The sequence below is a fragment of the Phacochoerus africanus genome, chromosome 2 (genome assembly GCF_016906955.1).
Source record: "Phacochoerus africanus isolate WHEZ1 chromosome 2, ROS_Pafr_v1, whole genome shotgun sequence".
NCBI lineage: Eukaryota > Metazoa > Chordata > Mammalia > Artiodactyla > Suidae > Phacochoerus > Phacochoerus africanus.
Genome location: NC_062545.1, coordinates 262,518,651 through 262,539,709, shown reverse-complemented (window position 1 = coordinate 262,539,709; position 21,059 = coordinate 262,518,651). Strand labels below are relative to the sequence as shown.

At 45.9% G+C, this 21,059-nt stretch overlaps 1 protein-coding gene across 3 annotated transcripts in view; it reads left to right on the top strand.

Annotated features, from left to right (window-relative positions):
• The window catches only part of CDK5RAP2 (CDK5 regulatory subunit associated protein 2), a 185,290-nt gene that overhangs the window by 67,057 nt on the left and 97,174 nt on the right, over positions 1 to 21,059 (top strand). For all 3 annotated transcript variants that reach the window (XM_047768275.1, XM_047768274.1, XM_047768273.1), the window contains exon 13: positions 20,215 to 20,385. In XM_047768275.1, coding sequence (XP_047624231.1) covers positions 20,215 to 20,385 — 171 coding nt within the window. The remainder of the gene's footprint in view (positions 1 to 20,214; positions 20,386 to 21,059) is intronic.

Here is a 21,059-nt window from a genome sequence, read left to right as displayed (position 1 = left end):
GACTGGAAGGGGCATGTGACAGAGGGAGGGCTTGGAGCCACGAGAGGTAGGAGTTTTGGTTGCCGGTGAGGGAAACCCAGCTCTCCATGGCTTAGGCAACAAGGGATGTATGTTGCCTTCGGGCAGCTAAACGGCTGGAAGGACAGGGGTGACTGGGACCCAGCCGGGACTGAGTCTCTGTCTCTCTGAGGGTTGGCTTCTTTCTTGTGTCCAGTTACTCCAGTTTTCAGTGGCTGGAGCCCCCATCACCAGCCCTGCTGGGACCACATCCCCAGTTTCTTACATGAGAGGAAGAGCACTCTTCCTCCTCCACCACCCCTGCTGTCTCCCGGTCAGGGTGGTCCGAGGGGTGAGGTCCTGAGAGGCCCAGCTTGGGTCACGCTCATTCTTCTTTGTCAGGAGCTCGCATATGTGTATGTGTGTGTGTGTGTGCGTGTGCCAGGCTAAGCCTGTACACCATCATTGGCAGTGTCTCCTAGAACCACATGTTTGGTGGGGGATGGCAGTGGGCACCAGAAACAACAGCTGTGCTTCTGAACACTCACCTCAGGTGCGGGTGCCTGAGACTCACAGCTTCTTAGCAGCTCGTCTTGACTGCTTCGCTGCATGTCGTGTGTGTTTCTGACACAACGATCTGGCTGTGGTTTCTTTTTGCACATGTATTGCATCGCATTGGTATCTCTACTTCTGGTTTTCTCCTAAGAATGTGGCTTTCCATCTCATAAGTATGTTTTATATGCAGTCCTGGGGGCCCTGGCTTGTTCGGGGTCTGGGGAAGCCTGCTGAGGGGTGATTTTGCCTCTTGGTGCTAGGATGCAGACAGAGGTTAAGTGATTACCTGGCCTTGAATGGCTTATCAGCTCGGTAACTAGGCTCTTAATTAACTACAGCCTCCCACTCACCAGCTGCTGCTCCTGTTACTTTTGGATTGAAACAAAAACCCAGGCCTCTTGGTGGTCTCTGTCTCTGAATTGGCAAAGGAAAGGACTCCGTTTGTGCATTCAGCCGCATTGACGCTTTGTGCAGGCCCTCTGCTGGGCCTGGGGACAGTTCTGCTACAGAAATAAGAGCAGAGCACCAAGGGAGCGTAGAGCAGGATGGGAGAAGGCTCCCGGGGAAAGTAACTTTGAACTGGTTCTCAAGTTTGAGTTAAAGGTTCCTGGATGGGCAGAGAGGGGTGGGGGCTTACAGGAGAAGTGAAGCCGCACAGCGGGAGAGAGTGTGTCATGGGGGGAAGAGGAGTTTGGGGCTGTCCTGAAGGGTGGCTGTAACTTGGAGGGAAGCTGAATTGTAGAGAGACCCCGGGTACAGTTCGGGAGTGTGGACTTGACCTGTAGGCAGGGGGGCCCCTGTGGAGGGGGAGTTAAGCAGAGGACAGATAGGATCAGGTTTGCAGTTTAGAGAGACTGGTCTGATGGTTGTCTGGGGGAGAGCCTGCAGGCAGAAGAGGAGACGCCTCCCGTGGCATGTGAGTCAGGCTCTGAGAGGTCAGGAATCGAGGCAGAAAGACAAAGAACCTGCTCCTCTGCGAGGGAGATGCTCAGGTATGGCTTCCCCGCCGTCTGGCTGCATATTCAAACTTCCCCCGCCAGCACTCTTGAATAATCAGCATTTATCTGAACTTGGCCACATCCCACTAAAGGATGGGCTAAAAAGCATTGGTAAGAAAATGTCTTGTTCTCAGTCCACATTTAGCTCAGTGGTCAACACACCCTTTGGTCGTGAAAATTGCTATTAGAGTGATAGAAATAAAGCCGATACGGTTTCTAAGGTGTATATTTCTTGAGTACTTTACAGTTGGTAAAAGTCCTGCCTGTCTTTCAACCCTGTGACTGAGCAGAGAAAATGTTATTCCCATTTTCCAGAATACTTGGAGCTTCAGAATTTCAATGGCTTGATCATGATGACATAGAAAGTGATATAGGAGTTCCCATTGTGGCGCAGCGGAAACGAATCCGACTAGGAACCATGAGGTTTCGGGTTCAATCCCTGACCTCTCTCAGTGGGTTTAGGATCTGGTGTTGCCGTGAGCTGTGGTGTAGTTTGCAGACTCGGCTCGGATCCTCCGTTGCTGTGGCTCTGGTGTAGGCCAGCAGTGGTAGCTCCGATTCGACCCCTAGCCTGGGATCTTCCATATGCTGAGGCCCTAAAAAAAAAAAAAGGCACACACACACACAAAAAGAAAGTGATAAATATCTGACATGGATCCAGGTCTGTGGACTCTTAATTTCGGGACTTTGCCTAAGATGTGATGGTACGATTTCAGCTTTCCACTGAACCCCGATAACCCGTTCTCAAGACTACCCAATTTGAAGTATTTTGGTTATTTGAAGCTCTGAAACATGTGATTTCTTTCTTTCTTTCTGTGTTTCAAAAACATTTTTCAGAGGTTTATGGAAGTCGTAAAATTAAATGAGTTTAAAGGCATTAATGTTACGGAAAAATGAGGGTGACACGTGAAATGGAACCAGAGGAGTGAGTAGAAAAGCATGTTGTGATACCCGTCATAGTACTAAAAGGACTTAAAATTCAGCTGGTAGCTCCTGGCAGCAAAAGTGAAAAGGGAAATTCAGTTACAAGGCCTCCAGTGTCTGGAAGATGAACATGTTAGATAAAAGGATGGCTTTGGCTGGCCCTGAGGCCTGAGGGAAGGATTGCCTCTGGCGGGTTTTTATAAGGAGTTCTCTGAGCAGTGTACAGTCTTTGCCAGTACACCATTCAATAAAAGCAATTTTGCACAAGGCCAGATCAGTGTCATCCAAGTTGGTAAGCTTGTAAGTGTTAAGGATTTCAGTCCCCAGGACTCTGTCTAGTTGTCTCCCATCATTCTCATTTTTTGGACAAGAACCACAGAATCAGTGGGAAATACTCTGGTCCTTTTTAGAGTTGATCTCCCACCTCAAAGCCTTTGCTGTGGTCTGCTGTCAAGAAGCATGGGTGTTTGTAGCAGTCTCTGAATTTTTTTGGATGGTAAGCCTGTCTCCTTTGGATGTGATCAAACCATCCTGTGCTCCTGCCAAAAACATGTATTGTCCTTTCATTGTGCCTGCTCTCAGGCATTTTGGAGGGAGACAATGCCTGTCTGAAAATGCAGCTTGGATCCCAAGCATCTGAATTCACTGTGTCTGATGGTGCATGAACACTGAGAAGTTTGGCGAGAGTCAGTTCGTCGTTTGTTTGTTTGCTTTAATTGCCTGAGATTGCAGTGACCTAGCGCCAGTCAACTCAGCATGTGTTGTAATTTGCAGTTAGTTCATTTGTTTATCCAAGCGACATTTATTGAGTACTTGTGGTGATACAGGCACTGTTGGAAGACTCTGGTGAGTCCAAGCTTTGGTTTTTACCTCGGAGTCTTGTTTACAAAAGGTAAAAAAATGAGGGTCATGTGGATAGATCCCCTTAAATGCATTATACCGCCTCGCCACCAGAGGGACCCATATCCCCTTCAAAGAAATTGAGGTGGCCTTTGCAAAAAACAAAACCCTCCAGTATTCCCAAGTCACTGTCTTAACCGTAATGTTTAAAATGTCCTAGCTTCCGTCGTCAGTTACGGGAATGCTGCTTGCATTCTCACAGCATGTCCTCACATCTCTGGCTTTTGATAACCTTGTTTGGCTCCAGAGACTCAAGGTGTTCCTTCAAGTTGTGTGTGTGTGTGTGTGTGTGTGTGTGTGTGTGTGAGAGAGAGAGAGAGAGAGAGAGAGAGAGAGAGATGGGGGTGGAGCCAGAGATGGAGACTGATAGAGGTAAATCATTGTTTTATTTATTTATTTATTTTTGGTCTTTTTGCCTTTTCTAGGGCCGCTCCTGTGGCATATGGAGGTTCCCCGGCTAGGGGGCTAATCGGAGCTGTAGCCGCCGGCCTACGCCAGAGCCACAGCCACGCCAGCTCCGAGCCGAGTCTGCGACCAACACCACAGCTCAGGGCAATGCTGGATCCTTAACCCACTGGGCAAGGCCAGGGATCGAAACCACAACCTCATGGTTCCTGGTCGGATTCATTAACCATTGAGCCACGACGGGAACTCCAGTAAATCCTTGTTTTAGATTAGCTGTCTCTGGCTCAGTGTTGTTTGTGCTGCTCTGGTGGGTTGGGGGGCGGGGAGCAAGTCATAGTCTTTTTCTCTCCTTTACAAGCACTGTTTATTGGGCATTGGTTCAGCCTGTTCCCCAGACTGTCTCATGATGCTCTCATCTGTTACCAGGCCTGTCATCCGCTACTCTGACAAGTATGTGCTTCAGTACCTGGGCACTTAGCTCTGTGGGGATGCATTTGTTGGCAAAAGCCCAAAAACCTAATTAAAGTTGTACCCATCACCCAGCTGGCTAATCCCGTGTGCGCTGACAGGAGCAGGTTTAATTTCAGGGTAGTTCAGCCTGACCCCTCCGGTTCTCACGTGTGGTTGTTGATGGATAGCTCCAAATGAGATGGCGACAGCATTCACAGCATCTCTTGGTGAGCCGTGATCAAAACATGGCCTTTGGAGACAGTGGCTGTCGGCTGTAGGCGGGTTGGCCAGGGCTAAGACCGTGGACCTGAGGTAGTGTGATTTTTACCCAAGGACATAGCTCCCCTTGCCTCCCCCCGCCCCCCCGCCTTTTTAAGGTCAGGTGTAAACATTTTGAGTTGGCATCCTTGTAGAATGTACAGTTTAAATGATCTGTATTAGAAGAAGTTTTGCCTTTGCAAATTCCAGTTTCTCCTAAGAGAGGATGAATGCGGAGACTTGGGTGTCAGATTGGATTTGAATCCTGGCTCCATTGCTTGGAAGCTGTTGGACTGGGAAGCAGCTACCTGGCCTCTGCAGACTGTGGTGTCCCTATCTTGTCGGAAAAACAGACGTTAGGAATTCCCGCTGTGGCTCAGTGGGTTAAGAATCTGAGTGCAGTGGCTGGGGCTGCTGTAGAGGTGTGGGTTTAATCCCCAGCCTGGAGCAGTGGGTTAAAGGATCTGGTGTTGCCACAGCTGCAGCTTGCATTTAATCCCTAGCCTGGGAACTTCCATATGCTGTGGGTGTGGCCATAAAAACAACAACAACAGAAAATAACCAGATGTTAGTGGGTAGGATTGTATGGGATAAGGCACAGCACTTAGCATGATACTTGAGGCATGATAAGTGATCAATAAGTCGTAGTGGTTTTGTTGATGGTGATGGTGCCACTGCCTTGGGTGCTAGGAATTTAGCAGTTTAGTGGGTATCTTTGGGACAGTGGAGAACAGGGCCAGACTTGGGTTGGGATCTCAGCTTCTGCAGGTGCTTAACTCTAAGCCAGGTACTTCAATTTTCTTTTCTTTTCTTTTTTTTTCTTTTTGTCTTTTCTAGGGCTGTGCCCAAAGCATGTGGAGGTTCCCAGGTTAGGGGTCCAATTGGAGCTGTAGCCGCTGGCCTACGCCAGAGCCACAGCAGCGTGGGATCCGAGCCATGTATGTGACCTACACCACAGCTCACGGCAACGCCAGATCCTTAACCCACTGAGTGAGGCCGGGGATTGAACCTGCAACCTCCTGGTTCCTAGTCGGATTCATTAACCACTTAGCCTCGACGGGAACTCCTCAATTTTCTGAACTAATGTTTTCTTCCCTAAAATGGGGTTAATGATACCTAATTTAGGATTAAATAAATGGATAATAAAATTTAATGCATGAGAAAATGCCTGCTCTGGTTCCTGGCACATAGAGGTCGATGCTCAGTATATTAGATTCCTTCTCTTCCTTCCTCTTTTTCTGATTTTAATTTTGTGGCAGGTGCTGGCTCAGGACCAGGGGTGGCAAAGCCCGGCACACTGCATCTCACTAATAAATGTGGTCTGCCCTTTCAGCAGGCAGAATGGCAAAGCTGCGAGCTGCTTCCTTGATCAACACTCACCTCTCCTCTGAAAAAGTGTTTGTCTGTTCCTTTCCAACTGCTTGATCCCTCTAGGAAGGGGGTCAGAACCCTTTAGAGTGGCAGACCCTGAGGTGCGAGTGGCTCCTGCGTGGGGTTGCTGTGGAAGCTGGTGCAGAAGGCTGCTCCCTGTGCTTTCCATGTCTCTCTGGGGTGCAGAGACGCTTTCCCTTTCTCCCTTTATACTTTCTTTTCTCCCTTCCTTCCTTCCTCCCTTCCTTCCATCCTTCCTTCCCCTCTTTCTTTCTCTTTCACTGCACCCGCAGCATATGGAGGTTCCCAGACTAGGGGTCTAATCAGAGCTGCAGCTGTCAGCCTACACCACAGCCACAGCAACGCAGGATCCAAGCCACGTCTGTGACCTACACCACAGCTCACGGCAATGCTGGATCCCTTAACCCACTGAGCGAGGCCAGGGATCAAACCCAAGTCCTCATGGATACTAGTTGGGTTCGTTATCACTGAGCCATGACGGGAACGCCTCTCCTTTTATACTTTCTGTGCCAGGCCATGTCCTGGGCACTGAGAGTACAGGATGGACTCAATCAGACACTGACTCCTAAGGCATCTGGTGGAGGAATGTAATAGGAATGCAGACCAAGAGCTAATTAAAGTGTAGTTTGATGAGTGCTGAAAGCGGGATGGCCCAGTGCTTTAGGGGCACAGAGAACGGAACTGTGTGAGAGGGGAAAGGAGAGGGAGGGAGGCTGGGTTTGAGCCGAGACTTGAAGGCTAAGTTGCTGTTTGCCCAGGGGGTGGGGGGACTGGAGTTGGACAGGTGCGGGAGGCCTGTGCCAAGGCTGGGGGGGCGTGGGCCAGAATGAGCCTGGGGAGGGGAGGGGGCCCAAGGCCAGAGCAGCTGTGTCCTCCCCTGCTTCAGGTGGGTCGTGTGCCTGACAGCTGGGCCTTGACCCCGGCCCGAGTTGATCTTCACCTCCTGTGTCTGTTCTTCCCTGACTTTCTGGTGAAGCTGGGCTGAGCCCGATGCTCAGAGCTGCAGTCCTTACAGCCAGTACTGCCCGGGTTGTTGGTTCCCTGTGGTGAGGACTGTCTCATTTCAGTGGTTTCTGTTTGTTTATTTTGAGCATGTGTGTTCTTTGTTGGAATGAACTCCTCTGGAGAGAATACATACAGCAGCACAGCTGCTGGGGTGAGGTGGCGGGGGGAGCTGCATCCCTGTCCCCTGACCGCGTCCCACTCCCGCCTCCGCCCCCTGGAGCCCCGAGGCCCTGCAGAACGTAGCCGGAACATCGCTGTCTCCTCCTAATTCTGGAAATTCTTACATCACTGAGTTCCTATACCTCATTAAGATTTCGGAGAAGTTTCCTTTGTATATTTAAAGGTAACCACTGAGCACTTTGACAAGCTTCCTCACAGTGAAACCTGATAAGATGGAAATTTGATGGATGAGAACCTTCTCATTCTCCATCTGGCTGGAGATAAAACAAACTAGCTGCCTGGAGAAGGAGGTGTGAGGGCCTGGCTTTTCATTTCTAATGCGATTCTAAGATTATAGGAATATTTTATTTTTCAGATAATCCACTTTTTTTTTTTTCCCCCTTTAATCAGGCAGTCTGCTCTAAGAGACCCTGGTATGCAAAGGCAGTGCTCGGCTCCGTGTTGGCCCAGAGTGTGCCTGGGAGCCTTAGAGGAATTTGTCCCATTTGAGTGGAAATGGAGGCCGCTCAATTGATGGCACCATGCAGACTTGTTGGGGCCACTCCCACTTGAAAGCAAGGTGGTGATCTGGTGTAGGATGGGGGGGTCTTCAAACTGTTTTCTTTTGTTTCTTGGTTCAGTAGCAAATAAACAGATGCACCCAAGGGAGCTCTGCAAATTCCTGCATGAAAATCAAATATGGGGAGTTTGCATTGTGGCTCATCAGTAAGGAACCCAACCAGTATCCATGAGGACAAGGGTTTCATCCCTGGCTTCGCTCAGTGGGTTAAAGATCTGGTGTTGCTGAGGCTGTGGTGTAGGCCAGCAGCTGCAGCTCCAATTTGACCCCAAACCTGGGAACTTCCATATGCCTTGGGTGCGGCCCTAAAAAGGAAACAACAACAAAAAACAAATAAAATTTCCATGCTTTTCCCCAGCCAACCAGGTAAAATTCTGGAGGAGGCCCTGGGGAACGTGTCGTTAGATGACACTGATCACCAGCCAGCCTTGGCCATTGCTAATCTGAGGCCTTTGCAAGCTTGGTTTGGAGGGAAAAAAATGTCGCCAGTTGAGTAAAAGGGACATACATAGACCTGGTTTTAAATCCTGATTCCACCACTTTTTACTTTGGTTTGGTTGCTTGAGCTCTTTGAATTGCAGTTTCCTGATTGGTAAAAATGGGTAGAATCAGAATGTCTGCTGGCAGGGCTGTTGTAAGATTTGGATGAGGTGATGGGTGTGACACTCCCAGCCCTCTCCCAAATGTTGTGGAGGTTTGTAGAAAAAAGTACTTGGGGTGGACGACTGCGGAGGGCCAGACTAATCAGGGAGGGCTTTGTGGAAGAGGTGGCCCTTGCAAGATAGGCATGTTGTCTCCGGGCAGAATTGGGGAGATTTTATGATTTTGTTTCCAGATGGAGGGGACCCAATGGAGACAGGTGGGGGCGGCCTGTGGCATGTTGATGGAGCGGTTGGGTGAGATGAGGCTGAAAGGTAAGCCGGAGCCACTGGAGGGGGCACGGAATGAATGCTTGTTGGGGTAGCTTTGTTCTGCAGTTAATTTGGAGTTGCTGAAGGGTTCTGGACAGAGATGTAGTGATCAAAGGTGTGAATGTGGTTTGGTGGGTGAACCGGAGTCTGGGAGAGCAGTTAGACAGTGGATGCACTTGACCGGGTGAGGGCGGGGAGGGGCCGAGGTGGGGGAGCAAGGGTCTGAGTCTCCCTCTACTCCCCAAGCTTCAGCCTCTGACCTTCCTTTTTTCTAATGCCTCCCCTGAGGAGGGACTAATCTGGTTCATCAGAGTCCAGGGTATGCGTTGGGCCGGCCTTGCTCGTGGGTGGGTTATTGTACCTGAAGTTAAGCAGCCTGGTTCAATTCTTCTGCTTTCCTCCTGCAGACCTGGCTGGGCCTGGCCCTTGTGGGGCTGGCTGACATCCTCATTTCCTCAGTCTTCTTTGTCCACTTCTGCCTCTGCTTGAGTAAGAGAACTTAGATGGCTCCCTTAAGCTGCATATCCCCTCCCTCCCTACCCTCCCCCCCAAAAAAAACAAACCAGCCCTAAGTTTTTATTAGGAAATCGTGCTTTGGCTGTGATTTTGTCCAGACTTGTTCTTTGCTTCCCAGTCTGTGATTGCTTCTTATGTTCGGCACTTTTGAGAACTCTGGGGGGTGGGGCAGGAGTGGTTGGCAGGGCAGGACTCGGGCATTGTGGCCATGTAAAAGTACCAGACCCTCCCCCTTCATCTCTCATGGGCTCTGTATGGAGGATGTGCTCAACCTTCAGCCTAGGTTTCCTGCTGGATGAGGAGGAAGGGAGGGAGGGAGGGAGAGAGCGGAACCTCAGATAGTGATGCCGTGCCCATGCCAGGAAGCCTGGGGGGAGTGATCAGCCTGGTAGGGGTGTTGGGGGAGGCCGAGGGGGTACAGTGTCATTTCCTGTGCGCTTGCCTCTGTGCCACGCACCCATCTCTCACATAGCCCTCCAAGGATGCTAGGAATCTATGTTCATATCTCCATTTACCAGAAATGAAGCAGTCATAAAGATTTAAGTGATCTATCTCTGGCCACACAGCTAGTTAGCACTAGAGCCAGGACTCTAGGCTAGGTCTGCCTGTCCTCGTAGCCCAGGAATATTGAAGGAGGTTTGGGGAAACCACCCAGGTTTATCAATTTTCAGTTCTGATTGTTTTGCTTAGGCGAGACATGCCGTCTCCATGCCGCCCCTAAACATTTATTATAACTCCACTAGTGCCAAGCCCATGAGCCGGGCGGCTGTCTCCGTGTTGCCATGGCAGCCGCTCCTCCTCAAGGCCACCTTGGCACACATTTTTCCCCACCCTGCAGTGGTCCTTTGACTTCAAGCCTTCTCTGATTGCTCTTCATATGAGGTCCAAGATCCTCGGTTCTGCCTCATTCATTAGTGGGGGGGTGCGGGGCGGGGGAACGTCAGCCTCAGGCTGGATATTCCATCCATCCCGAGTCCTTGAGAAACTATAAAATTAGCTGTGGGTAGTGGATTATTGACTAGTGGAAGCCTGTGTCACAGAGTGGTTTCATCCTTTCTCTGGTTTTAGTAGGAGTGCGTTTGAGTGGGAAGAGCACACGGAATTTGGGGTCAAACTGACTTGGGTTTGAATTTCAGCACCAAGAACTTAACTAATTATAAAGCTTGGAGAAAATCGCTCAACCTCCACAAGCCTTAGTATTCTTTCTGTAATCATAGGATGAATAATACTTCTCTATAGGCAGTCTTAACGGTTAGAAATGTTTTATGTAAAAATGCCCTGGCCTTGGTAAATAGTAGTTCTATTACTAATGCTTATAATAAGAGACATAGTTTTCACTCTTGGTGTCCTGACTTTCCTCGAGCTCCTGATTTATGCTGAGGGCGCTTTACCCCCTAAAACGTACAAATGCACAAATTTGCATGGGCTCCCAGGGGCCCATTCAGTGGCCCTCAGGCTAAGAACCCTTTGGAGGAATCTCCTTTGTGGGATTCTGGAACATGTAGGTCATTTCAGGCTGTCCGCTCCGATTGGCTGGGGGACATGAGGGAGAAAAGCTACAACGTTAGTAGTTTTTATCACTTAAAACATGTAAGGAAACATGTTAACCTGGGTAGTGGAATTAAAATTTTAAAAGCACATGAACTGGAGAATGGAATAAATGATTATAGGATATTGACATAAGAACTTGAACTGGACATCAAAGCACCGATAGGCGTTTGTATCAAGGAGGGAGCTGAATCTGGGAGTGATGTCAGGGGACCTGTAATTATTGTGCGTGTGAACAGTGTATTCTCTTTACTTAGCATAATATAGACATATTTTAAAATTAAAAGTTAGGCAGGATCTTTCTAGGATGGCAGGTGAATTTATTGTGAATTTAAAAGATGTTCCTAAATGGCTTAACAGAAGATTTTATGGTCAGCAGTTTTCAGGCGGAGGTTTCTAAAAGCAGGTGTCAGATGACCGTTAAGTGGATTGGGATCATCGCATCTGTGGGTGGGACAGAAGCCATCCAGAGCCTTGTCGTTGTGTGGAACTGTTTTCTCGTTCGGAAAGTGGGAGCAACCCCATCTATGGTGATTGATTTTTTTCAGTCATCCAACAGATGGCTACTGAGTGCTGTTTTGCTTATCTCTTGCCACAAAACAAGTTACCCCTAAGCCTGGTGTCTTAAAACACTATCATTATATTATAGCTCATGATTTTGTGGGTTAAAGGTTTGGGCCAGGCTCAGCTTGGTAATTTTCTGCTCTCTGTGGCACAGGTCACTCATGGTATTCAGATGGTGGATGGGCTGGTTCGGAGGGTCCATGACTCTTCACTCACATGTCTGCTGCCTTTTGGTGGGCGGGGGGTGGGGGTTGAGGGGGTGACTGGAATGCTAACACACTTGGGATTGTCAGCTGGGGCACCTGCATTTGGCCTCTCCAGCATGGCAGCATTGAGGTAGGGTAGCATACTTTTTGCTTTTTTTTTTTTTCAGTTTTTTTGTTTGTTTGTTTTTTAGGGCCACATCCATGGCATATGGAGGTTCCCAGGCTAGGGGTTGAATTGGAGCCCTACACCTCAGCCAAGGAACGCAGGAGCCGAGCTGAGTCTGCAACCTACACTATAGCTTATGGCAACGATGGCTCCTTAATCCGCTAAATGAGGCCAGGGATTGAACCTGCATCCTCTTGGATACTAGTCAGATTTGTTAACCACTGAGCCATGACGGGAACTCCCAAGGTAGCCATACGTTTTGGATGGTGACTGGTAGCTCCTAGAGAGAGTGTTCCATGGAAGCTGCCAGTTTCTTAACACTTTAAGAAACTGGCATAGTGTCACTTCTGCCATATTCTTTTGGTTACGGTAGTCACTGCACTGCCCAGAATAATAGGAGGGGACACAGACTCCATACCTTCTAATAAGAATGTCAGAGAATTTATGGTTATCTTAAATCTGCCATGAGTGCCAGGAACCATTCTACGTGCTGGAGGTACAGCAGTTTAAAAAATACATTAGGAGTTCCCGTCGTGGCGCAGTGGTTAACGAATCCGAGTAGGAACCATGAGGTGGCGGGTTCGGTCCCTGCCCTTGCTCAGTGGGTTAACAATCCAGCGTTGCCGTGAGCTGTGGTGTAGGTTGCAGACGCGGCTTGGATCCCTCGTTGCTGTGGCTCTGGCATGGGCTGGCAGCTACAGCTCCGATTCGACCCCTAGCCTGGGAAACTCCATATGCCGCAGGAGCGGCCCAAGAAATGGCAAAAAGACAAAAAAATAAATAAATAAAAAAATAAATAAATAAAAAATACATTAAAATCTTTGCCCTCATGGAGCTTACATTCTGCAGAGGGAGGCTATAACCCAAATGCACATGTAATTAAGTGCCGAGTTCATTAGCACAGCATAGCAGATTCTGCGAGGAAGGATAACGAAGGGAAGGAATATGACGAGTGAGGTTGTGGGGGGACTAGTGGTGGTTATTTTAGGTTACTTTAGGTGGGGCGGGCTGGAAAGACTGACCTGAGAAGGTGACATTTGAGCTCAGACTTGATGGAAGTGAGGGAGGGAGCAGCCTTGAGGAATTTTCCAGGCAGAGAGAACAGGAGACAGGAAAGTCTTGAGCTGGGAGTGTATGTGCTGTGTCAGAGGGCCGGGGTTGCCAGAGCAGAACAGGGAGGAACAGGTCGGCAAGTCTGTGGGGGTCCCATTAGAGTAAAGCCTAGGTCAGCGTGGGTTGGGAAGATGACATGGGTTAACATGAAAGTACCTGGGACAGTGTAGGCATTTGACGTGGTGGCTTCTGTTACCAACAGAACCCAGGTGTGGGTGGTCCCCGCTTCTCCTCACTCCATGGCCATGACTGCTTCTCTGTGCTGGTGCATGTCCTCATCCTTAAGACACCTTGCTAAGTGGTCAGGAAGACAGAAAAAAAAAGAAAAAAGAAACATTCGTAATCTACCCATTTTCAGTAGCATTAGACGGATGGACGTTGTCCTGGTGGCCTTTCTGATAGAGGGGAACTGTGAGAGAGAGTGTGTGTGTATGCTTGTGCGTGCACATGCACACGTGCGCTTGTGTTTAAACACCTCAGGTGATTCTTGAGAGATTGACTTTTCCTTAGAACTGTCCTTGAAAATATTTTCATTAATGGCTAAAAACAGTTTGCACAAGGGAAAATTCAAACAGTAGTGAAATCTATTAAAATGCAGTGGTCATCAACGAAAAACACATTCAGATTCATGTGAAGAACCATTTCACACCAATTAAATTAGCAAATATTTAAGAAAACATCAGTGCTGGTGAGGAGGGAGTTCTGGTCGTGGCTTAGTGGTTGACAAATCCGACTAGGAATCATGAGGTTGTGGGTTCGATCCCTGGCCTCGCTCAGTGGGTTAAGGATCTGGCGTTGCTGTGAGCTGTGGTGTAGGTCGCAGACATGGCTTGGATCTGGCATTGCTGTGGCTGTGGCGTAGGCCCCTAGCCTGGGAACCTCCATATGCCGTGGGTGCAGCCCTAGAAAAGACAAAAAAAAAAAGGCTAAATAGGAAGGTTATGTGGTATCTTTCACTAAACATCACCTGGTAACCACATCTGGCCCCCCTTTCCCCCCCAGTGGAAGAGGGCCAAGTTGTAAGCTCAGGTGCAGTAGTTCTGTGGATCTTTGTACTTGTTTTTTGTCTTTTTTTTTTAGGGCTGCATCCATGGCGTATGGAAGTTCCCAGGCTAGAGGTCAAATCAGGGCTGTGGCTGCTGGTCTACACCACAGCCCCAGCAACACGAGATCTGAGCTTCATCTGGGACCTATGCAGTAGCCTGTGGCAACACCGGATCCTTAACCCACTGAATGAGGCCAGGGATTGAACCTGCATCCTCATGGATACTAGTTGGGTCCTTAACTTGCTGAACCACAATGGGATTTCCTCTTTGTACTTTTTATTTATTTATCTTTGCTTTTTAGCGCTGTACCTGTGGCATATGGAAGTTCCTGGGCTAGGGGTCCAATCGGAGCCATAGCTGCTGGCCTACATCACAGCCGCTGGCCTACACCACAGCCACAGAAATATGGGATCTGAGCCATGTCTGCGACCTATACGACAGCCTACAGCAGTGCCGGATCCTCAACCCACTGAGTGAGGTCAGGGATCGAACCCACATCCTCATGGATCCTAGTTGGGTTCATTACTGCTGAGCCATGATGCGAACTCCCTCTTTGTAGTTTTTAAAGGTAACTATTTTCTCGACTTTATACTCTTAAACTTTAAAAATTTTAATTGTTCTTTATGTATCATCATTTGATTGGTGTATGCTTTTTTTGGCCACACGCACAGCATCTGGAAGCTCCCAGGCCAGGGATTGAAAGTGCACCACAGCAGTGACAATGCCAGGTCCTTAACCCACTGTGCCACCAGGGAACTCCTGGTGTATGCTCTTTGTAGGTTGTGGTGTAATGGAGTAAAGTAAAATGGGAAAAAAATCCAAAACAAAGTTAAAATTGTATAGAAATTATGGCTACAGATAGATGGACAAGGACTGAAAGGAATGTCTGCAGTAGGAAAATGGTTTAATTTGTTGGCACAATTGAATTGTGGGAGAATATTTTTATTCTTTATCTTTAGAATTCTGTTAATATTGTTTTGGTATGGTTGTGTAATAAAATCTTCTTTCGTCCCTTTAGAATTGAATTTCTATTTACTGACATTTATAATTCATTGTAGGTTCTTGGTCGGTTGTTTTGGATTAAAGGTTTAGGAGAATCTTATCATCATCTGTTTGCCCAAGAAAAAAAAATAGCGTTTAATTTTTAAAGTGGTTTCTTTCTTTTTAAAAAATATTACTTTGAAAGTGCTTACTTGGAGTTCCTATCGTGGTGCAGTGGTTAACGAATCCAACTGGGAACGATGAGGTTGCAGGTTCAATCCCTGGCCTCGCTCAGCTGGTTAAGGATCTGGCATTGCCGTGAGCTGTGGTGTAGGTCGCAGATGTGGCTCAGATCCCGCGTTGCTGTGGCTCTGGTGTAGGCCGGTGGCTACAGCTCTGATTAGACCCCTAGCCTGGGAATCTCCATATGCCGAGGGATCGGCCCTAGAAAAGGCAAAAAAAACCATAAATAAATAAGTAAATAAGTAAATAAATAAAAAGAAAGTGCTTATTTTATCCTTTGTTACTCATTATGAATGTAATCTATACTTAGTATTGAAATACTTTAAAAATTGAGAAAAAAATTTTAAATATCATCCATGATCATGTGTTTTGGTATTTCTTTCAGGTTTTTAATTGATGTTTTAAAGAAACCTTACTTATTCAAGAAAAATTCAAATACATAGAAAAGTAGAGAGAATAGTGTATTGACCCTCTGGAACTTGTCACACAGCTCAGCAATCATAAACTCATGGCCAGCTCTGTTTTAGATATATTCTCCTCCTGACCCCTTGTCTTTTAACACTTGAGTATTTTTTTTTTTTTTGGCCACACCCATGGCATGTGTACGTTCTGAGGCCGGGGACTTAACTCGCACCACAACAGCAACCTGACAACACTGGGTCACTACTGTGACCCAGGGACCTGTGCCACCAGGGACCTCCCCAGTACTCAAGTATTTTAAGCAATTCCCAGGCATATTATTTCATCATTTTTTTTCAGTATATTTTAAAAAAAAGTACCATTTTCACCTCCAAAAGCTTAATAAATTCTTAATATTACCAAATAGCCAATAATATTTAGATTTCCTTGTCTTATTTAAACTTTTTTTTTTTAGGGTCACACCTGCGACATATGGAAGTTCCCAGGCTAGGGGTCAATCTGAGCTGTAGCCATGGGAATGTGGGATCCGAGCCATGTCTGTAACCTACACCACAGCCCATGGCAACACTGGATCCTTAATCCAGTAAGCAAGGCCAGGGGTCTAACCCGAGTCCTCATGGATCCTAGTTGGGTTCGTTACCACTGAACCGTGAAGGGAACTCCTTTAAAAATTGTTTTAAACAGTTTGTTCAAATCATGATCCAGACATTGCATTAATTGATAAGTATCCTTTTTAAAAAAGTTTTATTTTGAAATAATTTTAGACATAGAGGAAAGATTCAAAATAATAACAGAATTCCTATCCATCCTTTGTCCTGCTTCCTCTTACATAACTGTTAACCTCTTACATAACTACAGAACACTCATCAGAAACAGGAAATTAACACCGACACAATACAGTTATCTGCAGACTCTATTTGAGTTTTGCTGGTTCTCCTATTAATGCCCCATTTCTGGTCCAGGATCCACATTGCCTTTAATTGTCCTGTCTCCTTATCTTAGCTGATATGGGACAGCTGCTCAAGTCTTTGTCTTTTGTGACCCTGACTCCTTTGAAGAGTACTGGTAAGTTATTTTGTTATGGTCGCTCAACTTGGGCATATGTTTCTCTTGTGATTAGATTGAGGCTATACATTTCCGGCAAGAACAGCACAGACAAGATATGTCATATCTCGAGGAGTGTAATGTCAGTTCGTCTTATTTTTCATGAAGCTGGTGTAGGTCACTTGGTTAAGGTGGGGGTCTCCTGGATTTCTCCACAGTAAAGTTACTGTTTTCCATTTGTGATAAATATTCTAGGGGACGTACTTTGGGACTATGTAAATGTCTTGTTTCTCATCATACTTTTAAGAATCTCATTGATGGTTTTTACCTACAATAGTTATCACTGTGGTGGTTGCTTAGCGGTGATTTTCTTTTTCTGTCATTCCTTCTATACCCGTTTGTGGTAATCCTACTGTAAGGGAGGGCTGACGCTTCTCCTGAAATTATTTATTTGTTGTTTATATCAGTATGGACTCATGGATATTTGTTTTATTCTGTAGGTTGTTAAGCCATTACTATCATGATTTATTTTCTTTTTTTTTTCTTTTTCTCCTTTTAGGGCCACACCTGCGGCATATGGAGATTCCCAGGCTAGGGGGTCTAATCAGAGCTGTAGCCGCCAGCCTACACCAGAGCCACAGCAACGCAGGATCCGAGCCGTATCTGCGACTTACACCACAGCTCATGGCAACTCGGGATCCTTAACCCACTGAGCGAGGCCATGGTTCCTAGTCGGATTTGTTTCCGTTGCGCCACGAGGGGAACTCCACGATTTATTTTCTTATTCAGATTATCTCAGATTTGGCCACTCAGACCTCCTTCAAATTGATTCCTGTGTCTTTTCAACATTTCTTAGTACTTCCTCACTTGTTAGGGTCATCTTGTATTTTCCCTAACCCAATCCTAGAATCAACCATTTCTTTAAGGATCCCTGGTTTCTTTTATTGGAAAATGGTATTTAGGAACCAAGATCTCAGTGACAGATGTCCTCATTACTACTAGGGTGTCAATACGCCTAGGCCTTGGCTGTAGACAGGGCTTGGAAATACATGTTTGCATACTGACACAGGCAAAAACGCATCTATATTTCTGTGTCTAACTCTGTGAGCGACTATGAATGCACACGCGTGCGTGCCCATGTGTGCATTAAGAAAGTTAGGGAAACTAGAATGAACTCTGTAGAATCAGTATGGATTTGTGAGTTCACACTAGCCTTCTGTAACTTCCTTAATTATTATTTAATCCATGGGTTCTCCCTTCTTTTTTTCTTTGTAACTTATTTGTTGAACACGGTAGGTCATTTATCCTTTATTGTTTTCCACATTCTGGGTTTTGCTGATAGTACTTTTGTAATGCCATTCAACTTGTTTCTCTGCTGACTTTATTTCTAGTAAATTGGTAGTTAGATAAAGTGCATGATCAAATTCGGGTTGAATTTTTTTGGCGAGAGTACGTCATAGGTGGTCATTTGTACTTCCACAGGAGGTGCACAGTATTTGATAGCCCCTGCTTTTGTGTTGTTAGTAGCCATTGATGATTGTTTGCAAAGTGCTTATAATTTCATTGTTCCTTCTTTTATAGCTGTATACTTTTTTTTTTTTTTTTAATTAATGCCATACCTGTGGCATGTGGAAGTTCCCAGACTAGTGGTCCAATCAGAGCTGCAGTTGCCGGCCTACACCACAGCGATAGCAACACCAGATCCAAGCCACATCTGCGACCTACACCACAGCTCACAGCAACGCTGGATCCTTAACCCACTGAACCAGGCCAGCAATTGAACCCGTGTCCTCATGGATACTAGTCAGGTTCATTACTGCTGAGCCACAGTGGAAACTCCCATATTGATATTTCTAATTGAAATTTAGAATTACATGTCGTAACTTCTTTTATGATTGTGTTTGTTTTCTCTGAGGCTTGGTTCTTATGATAGTTATAATTACTTATTTAATAAATGTGTATTTATACAAACACAGTTGCAGAAAACAACAGTATAGCTATTATTTCATGCAACATGATTGCCAAAAACAGTTCAAGATTTTTGCAGCAGTCCCTTTGTCCTTGGAGAAATATCTCATCAGGAGGTGTACAAATTACTCCTGCTTTTACGTTATTGAAATCATTCCTCTCTGTTTGGTTAACCAATCAGCTTGATACACGGTTAAATTCTTTTTCTGTTTCTTTGTGCTGTTTTTAGTTTGGATGGATTATTTTCTTATTTTAAGAATAATTGGAGTTCCCATCATGGCTCAGCGGAAACAAATCCAACCAATATCCATGGGGATTCGGGTTCCATCCCTGGCCTTGCTCAGTGGGCTGGGGATCTGGCGTTGCCGTGAGCTGTGGTGTAGGTCTTGGACTCAGCTCGGATCCCACATTGCTGTGGCTGTGGCGTAGGCCCATGGCTGTAGCTCCGATTTTACCTCTACCCCGGGAACTTCCATATGCGGCAAGTGCAACCCTAAAAAGCAAAACAAACAAACAAACAAAAGAATAGTTATCTAAACATTTAAATGGCTTCACCATCACATCCATAAAATTGAGTCTACTCTCTCCTCTACTTTGTTCTCTCCTTTTCTTCATTGGCAGCCCTTTGTGTTGTGGTTAAATAAATGGCAGTGTGCTATACATACTTTTTTTTCTCTTGGGGTCCATACCGCCCTCCACCATGCACCCCGACCTGTACCCAGTATTCTGAAAATTACTTTAGGGAGGTGTATTTGTAGAGAGAGCCCTCATTCCTTTCCCTTTATAGCTTCAGAGTGCTCCACTCTGAGAAGGCAGCATAGTTTATTCCACTATTGGTGGATATTTGGGTTATTTACAGCCTTTTACACTGTGAATAGTGCTTCCATATTAGAAATAGTACGTCTCTTGGAGTAGTTAAAAATCCCACTCCACACTGTTTTTCTGTCTTTTTTCCTTTAACATTATAATATGAGCATTTTCTACGTTACTCTAAATGTTATTTAAGACAGATTTTTTTTTTTTCTGATTATCAGTTATTTTTCTGTTAGGACAGTTTCTTTTCTGGAAGTGATACAGATTTACTTAGAGATTTTAGAAACTCAGAAAAATAAAAAAATAAAAATCAATTGAAAATCCCCTATAATCCCTCTAGTTAGGTGGAGGTTAGGATTAGTGAGTGTTGTTGGCGTATAGTTGACTTACAGTGTTGTGCTCATTTCAGGTGCACAGCGAAGTGATTCAGTTATACATATCATACAGCCATTCTTTTTCAGATTCCTTTCCCATGGAGTATTGAGTCAATTTCCCTGTGTTCTACACTGGGCTCTGTTAGTTATCTGTTTTCTATATAGTGGTGTGTGTATGTTAATCCCTGACTCCTGATTTACCCCTCCTCCCCACGTTTCCCCTTTGGTTCCCATAAATTTGATTTCAGAATTTGTGAGGAGTCTGTTTCTGTTTGTGAATAGGTTCCTTCATAGCCTTAACAGTATTTTGCATACACACTTGGAAAACAATCAGCATTATATGACATAGTATCATGCTTTGTTTTTACTCATAATTGTGATTTTTCAAAAATATCTTTTTAGAATTAATTCTTTATGGTAGATATTCATTTTCTTCCCGGTTTTTCAGTATTTTGAATGATTTTGTGATAAATATCCGTGCATAACAGTTTTTGCAGATTTACATTGTTCTTAAAGTTGGTTTTCGTAACACTTCAAATGGGAAGGAAGTTCACATTTGTTAAATGCATCTATTTAGCTTGCTCTCTTACAGCAGTAAGGGAATAAGGTGAAAGATTGTTACTTTGAAATTTCTGTCAAGTAAATTCCATTTTTTCCATGTTCTTTTTCTTCTTGTAGGACCTTAGAAATGAAGTCGAGAGATTACGCAATGAGGTGAATGAGAGAGAGAAAGCAGTGGAGAATCGTTACAAGAGCCTTTTGAGTGAAAATAATAAAAAATTGCACAGTCAAGAGCAAGTGATCAGAAGTCTAACAGAACGTGCCAACCAGAAGGACTTGTCGCTTCAGGTATCATAACTTTTTTTCTTTTGCATTTACTTTTTGTACTTCATCATAGGGTCTTTTTTGTTTTTTGCTTTAAACTCTTTTTCAGGAATGTTTGTATCAAAATCAGGGTGGCAGCAAAGATTGTAGTCCTCACTGTTTTATATCAGGGCGCTTTAGAGCTTCCTCTGTGTCTTTTGGACCTTGGCCACCAAGGAGGTCTGTTTGGAGAAACAGAAGCTCTGAGAAGGGAAGGGACTTACCCTGGGTCACGTGACTCGTAAATGGCTCCCAGGGGCCAGCCTGCCTCTGCCGAGGTGCTGGCTCCTCCTTCTCTGTGCTGCGTCCCCTCACTCCTCTGCACGTTTCCTCTAACTGTTCCTTTTTGTTGTGGAATACCCTTCTCACTGATGGTGTAGTGAAGTTTTGATTCAGCTCAGGATTGCAGGTAACCATGATGGGGTGAACATCTGCTTCCTCCTGCCGCTTCGTTAACCTGACAGTGAAGGGGTGAGAAGGTGCAAGCCCACAGGACCAGGAGAAAGGGAACGGTGCTAGAGCAGTTGCCATTTGGATGATAGGTGGACAGGGCAGTGGTAACTAGATGGGATTTGACTTTCCCCGCTCTGTTACATGCCTTGGGGATGAAAAGCCAACAAGAAGCAAGCTGATTAACTGGACAGAACCCAGCAAGCTCG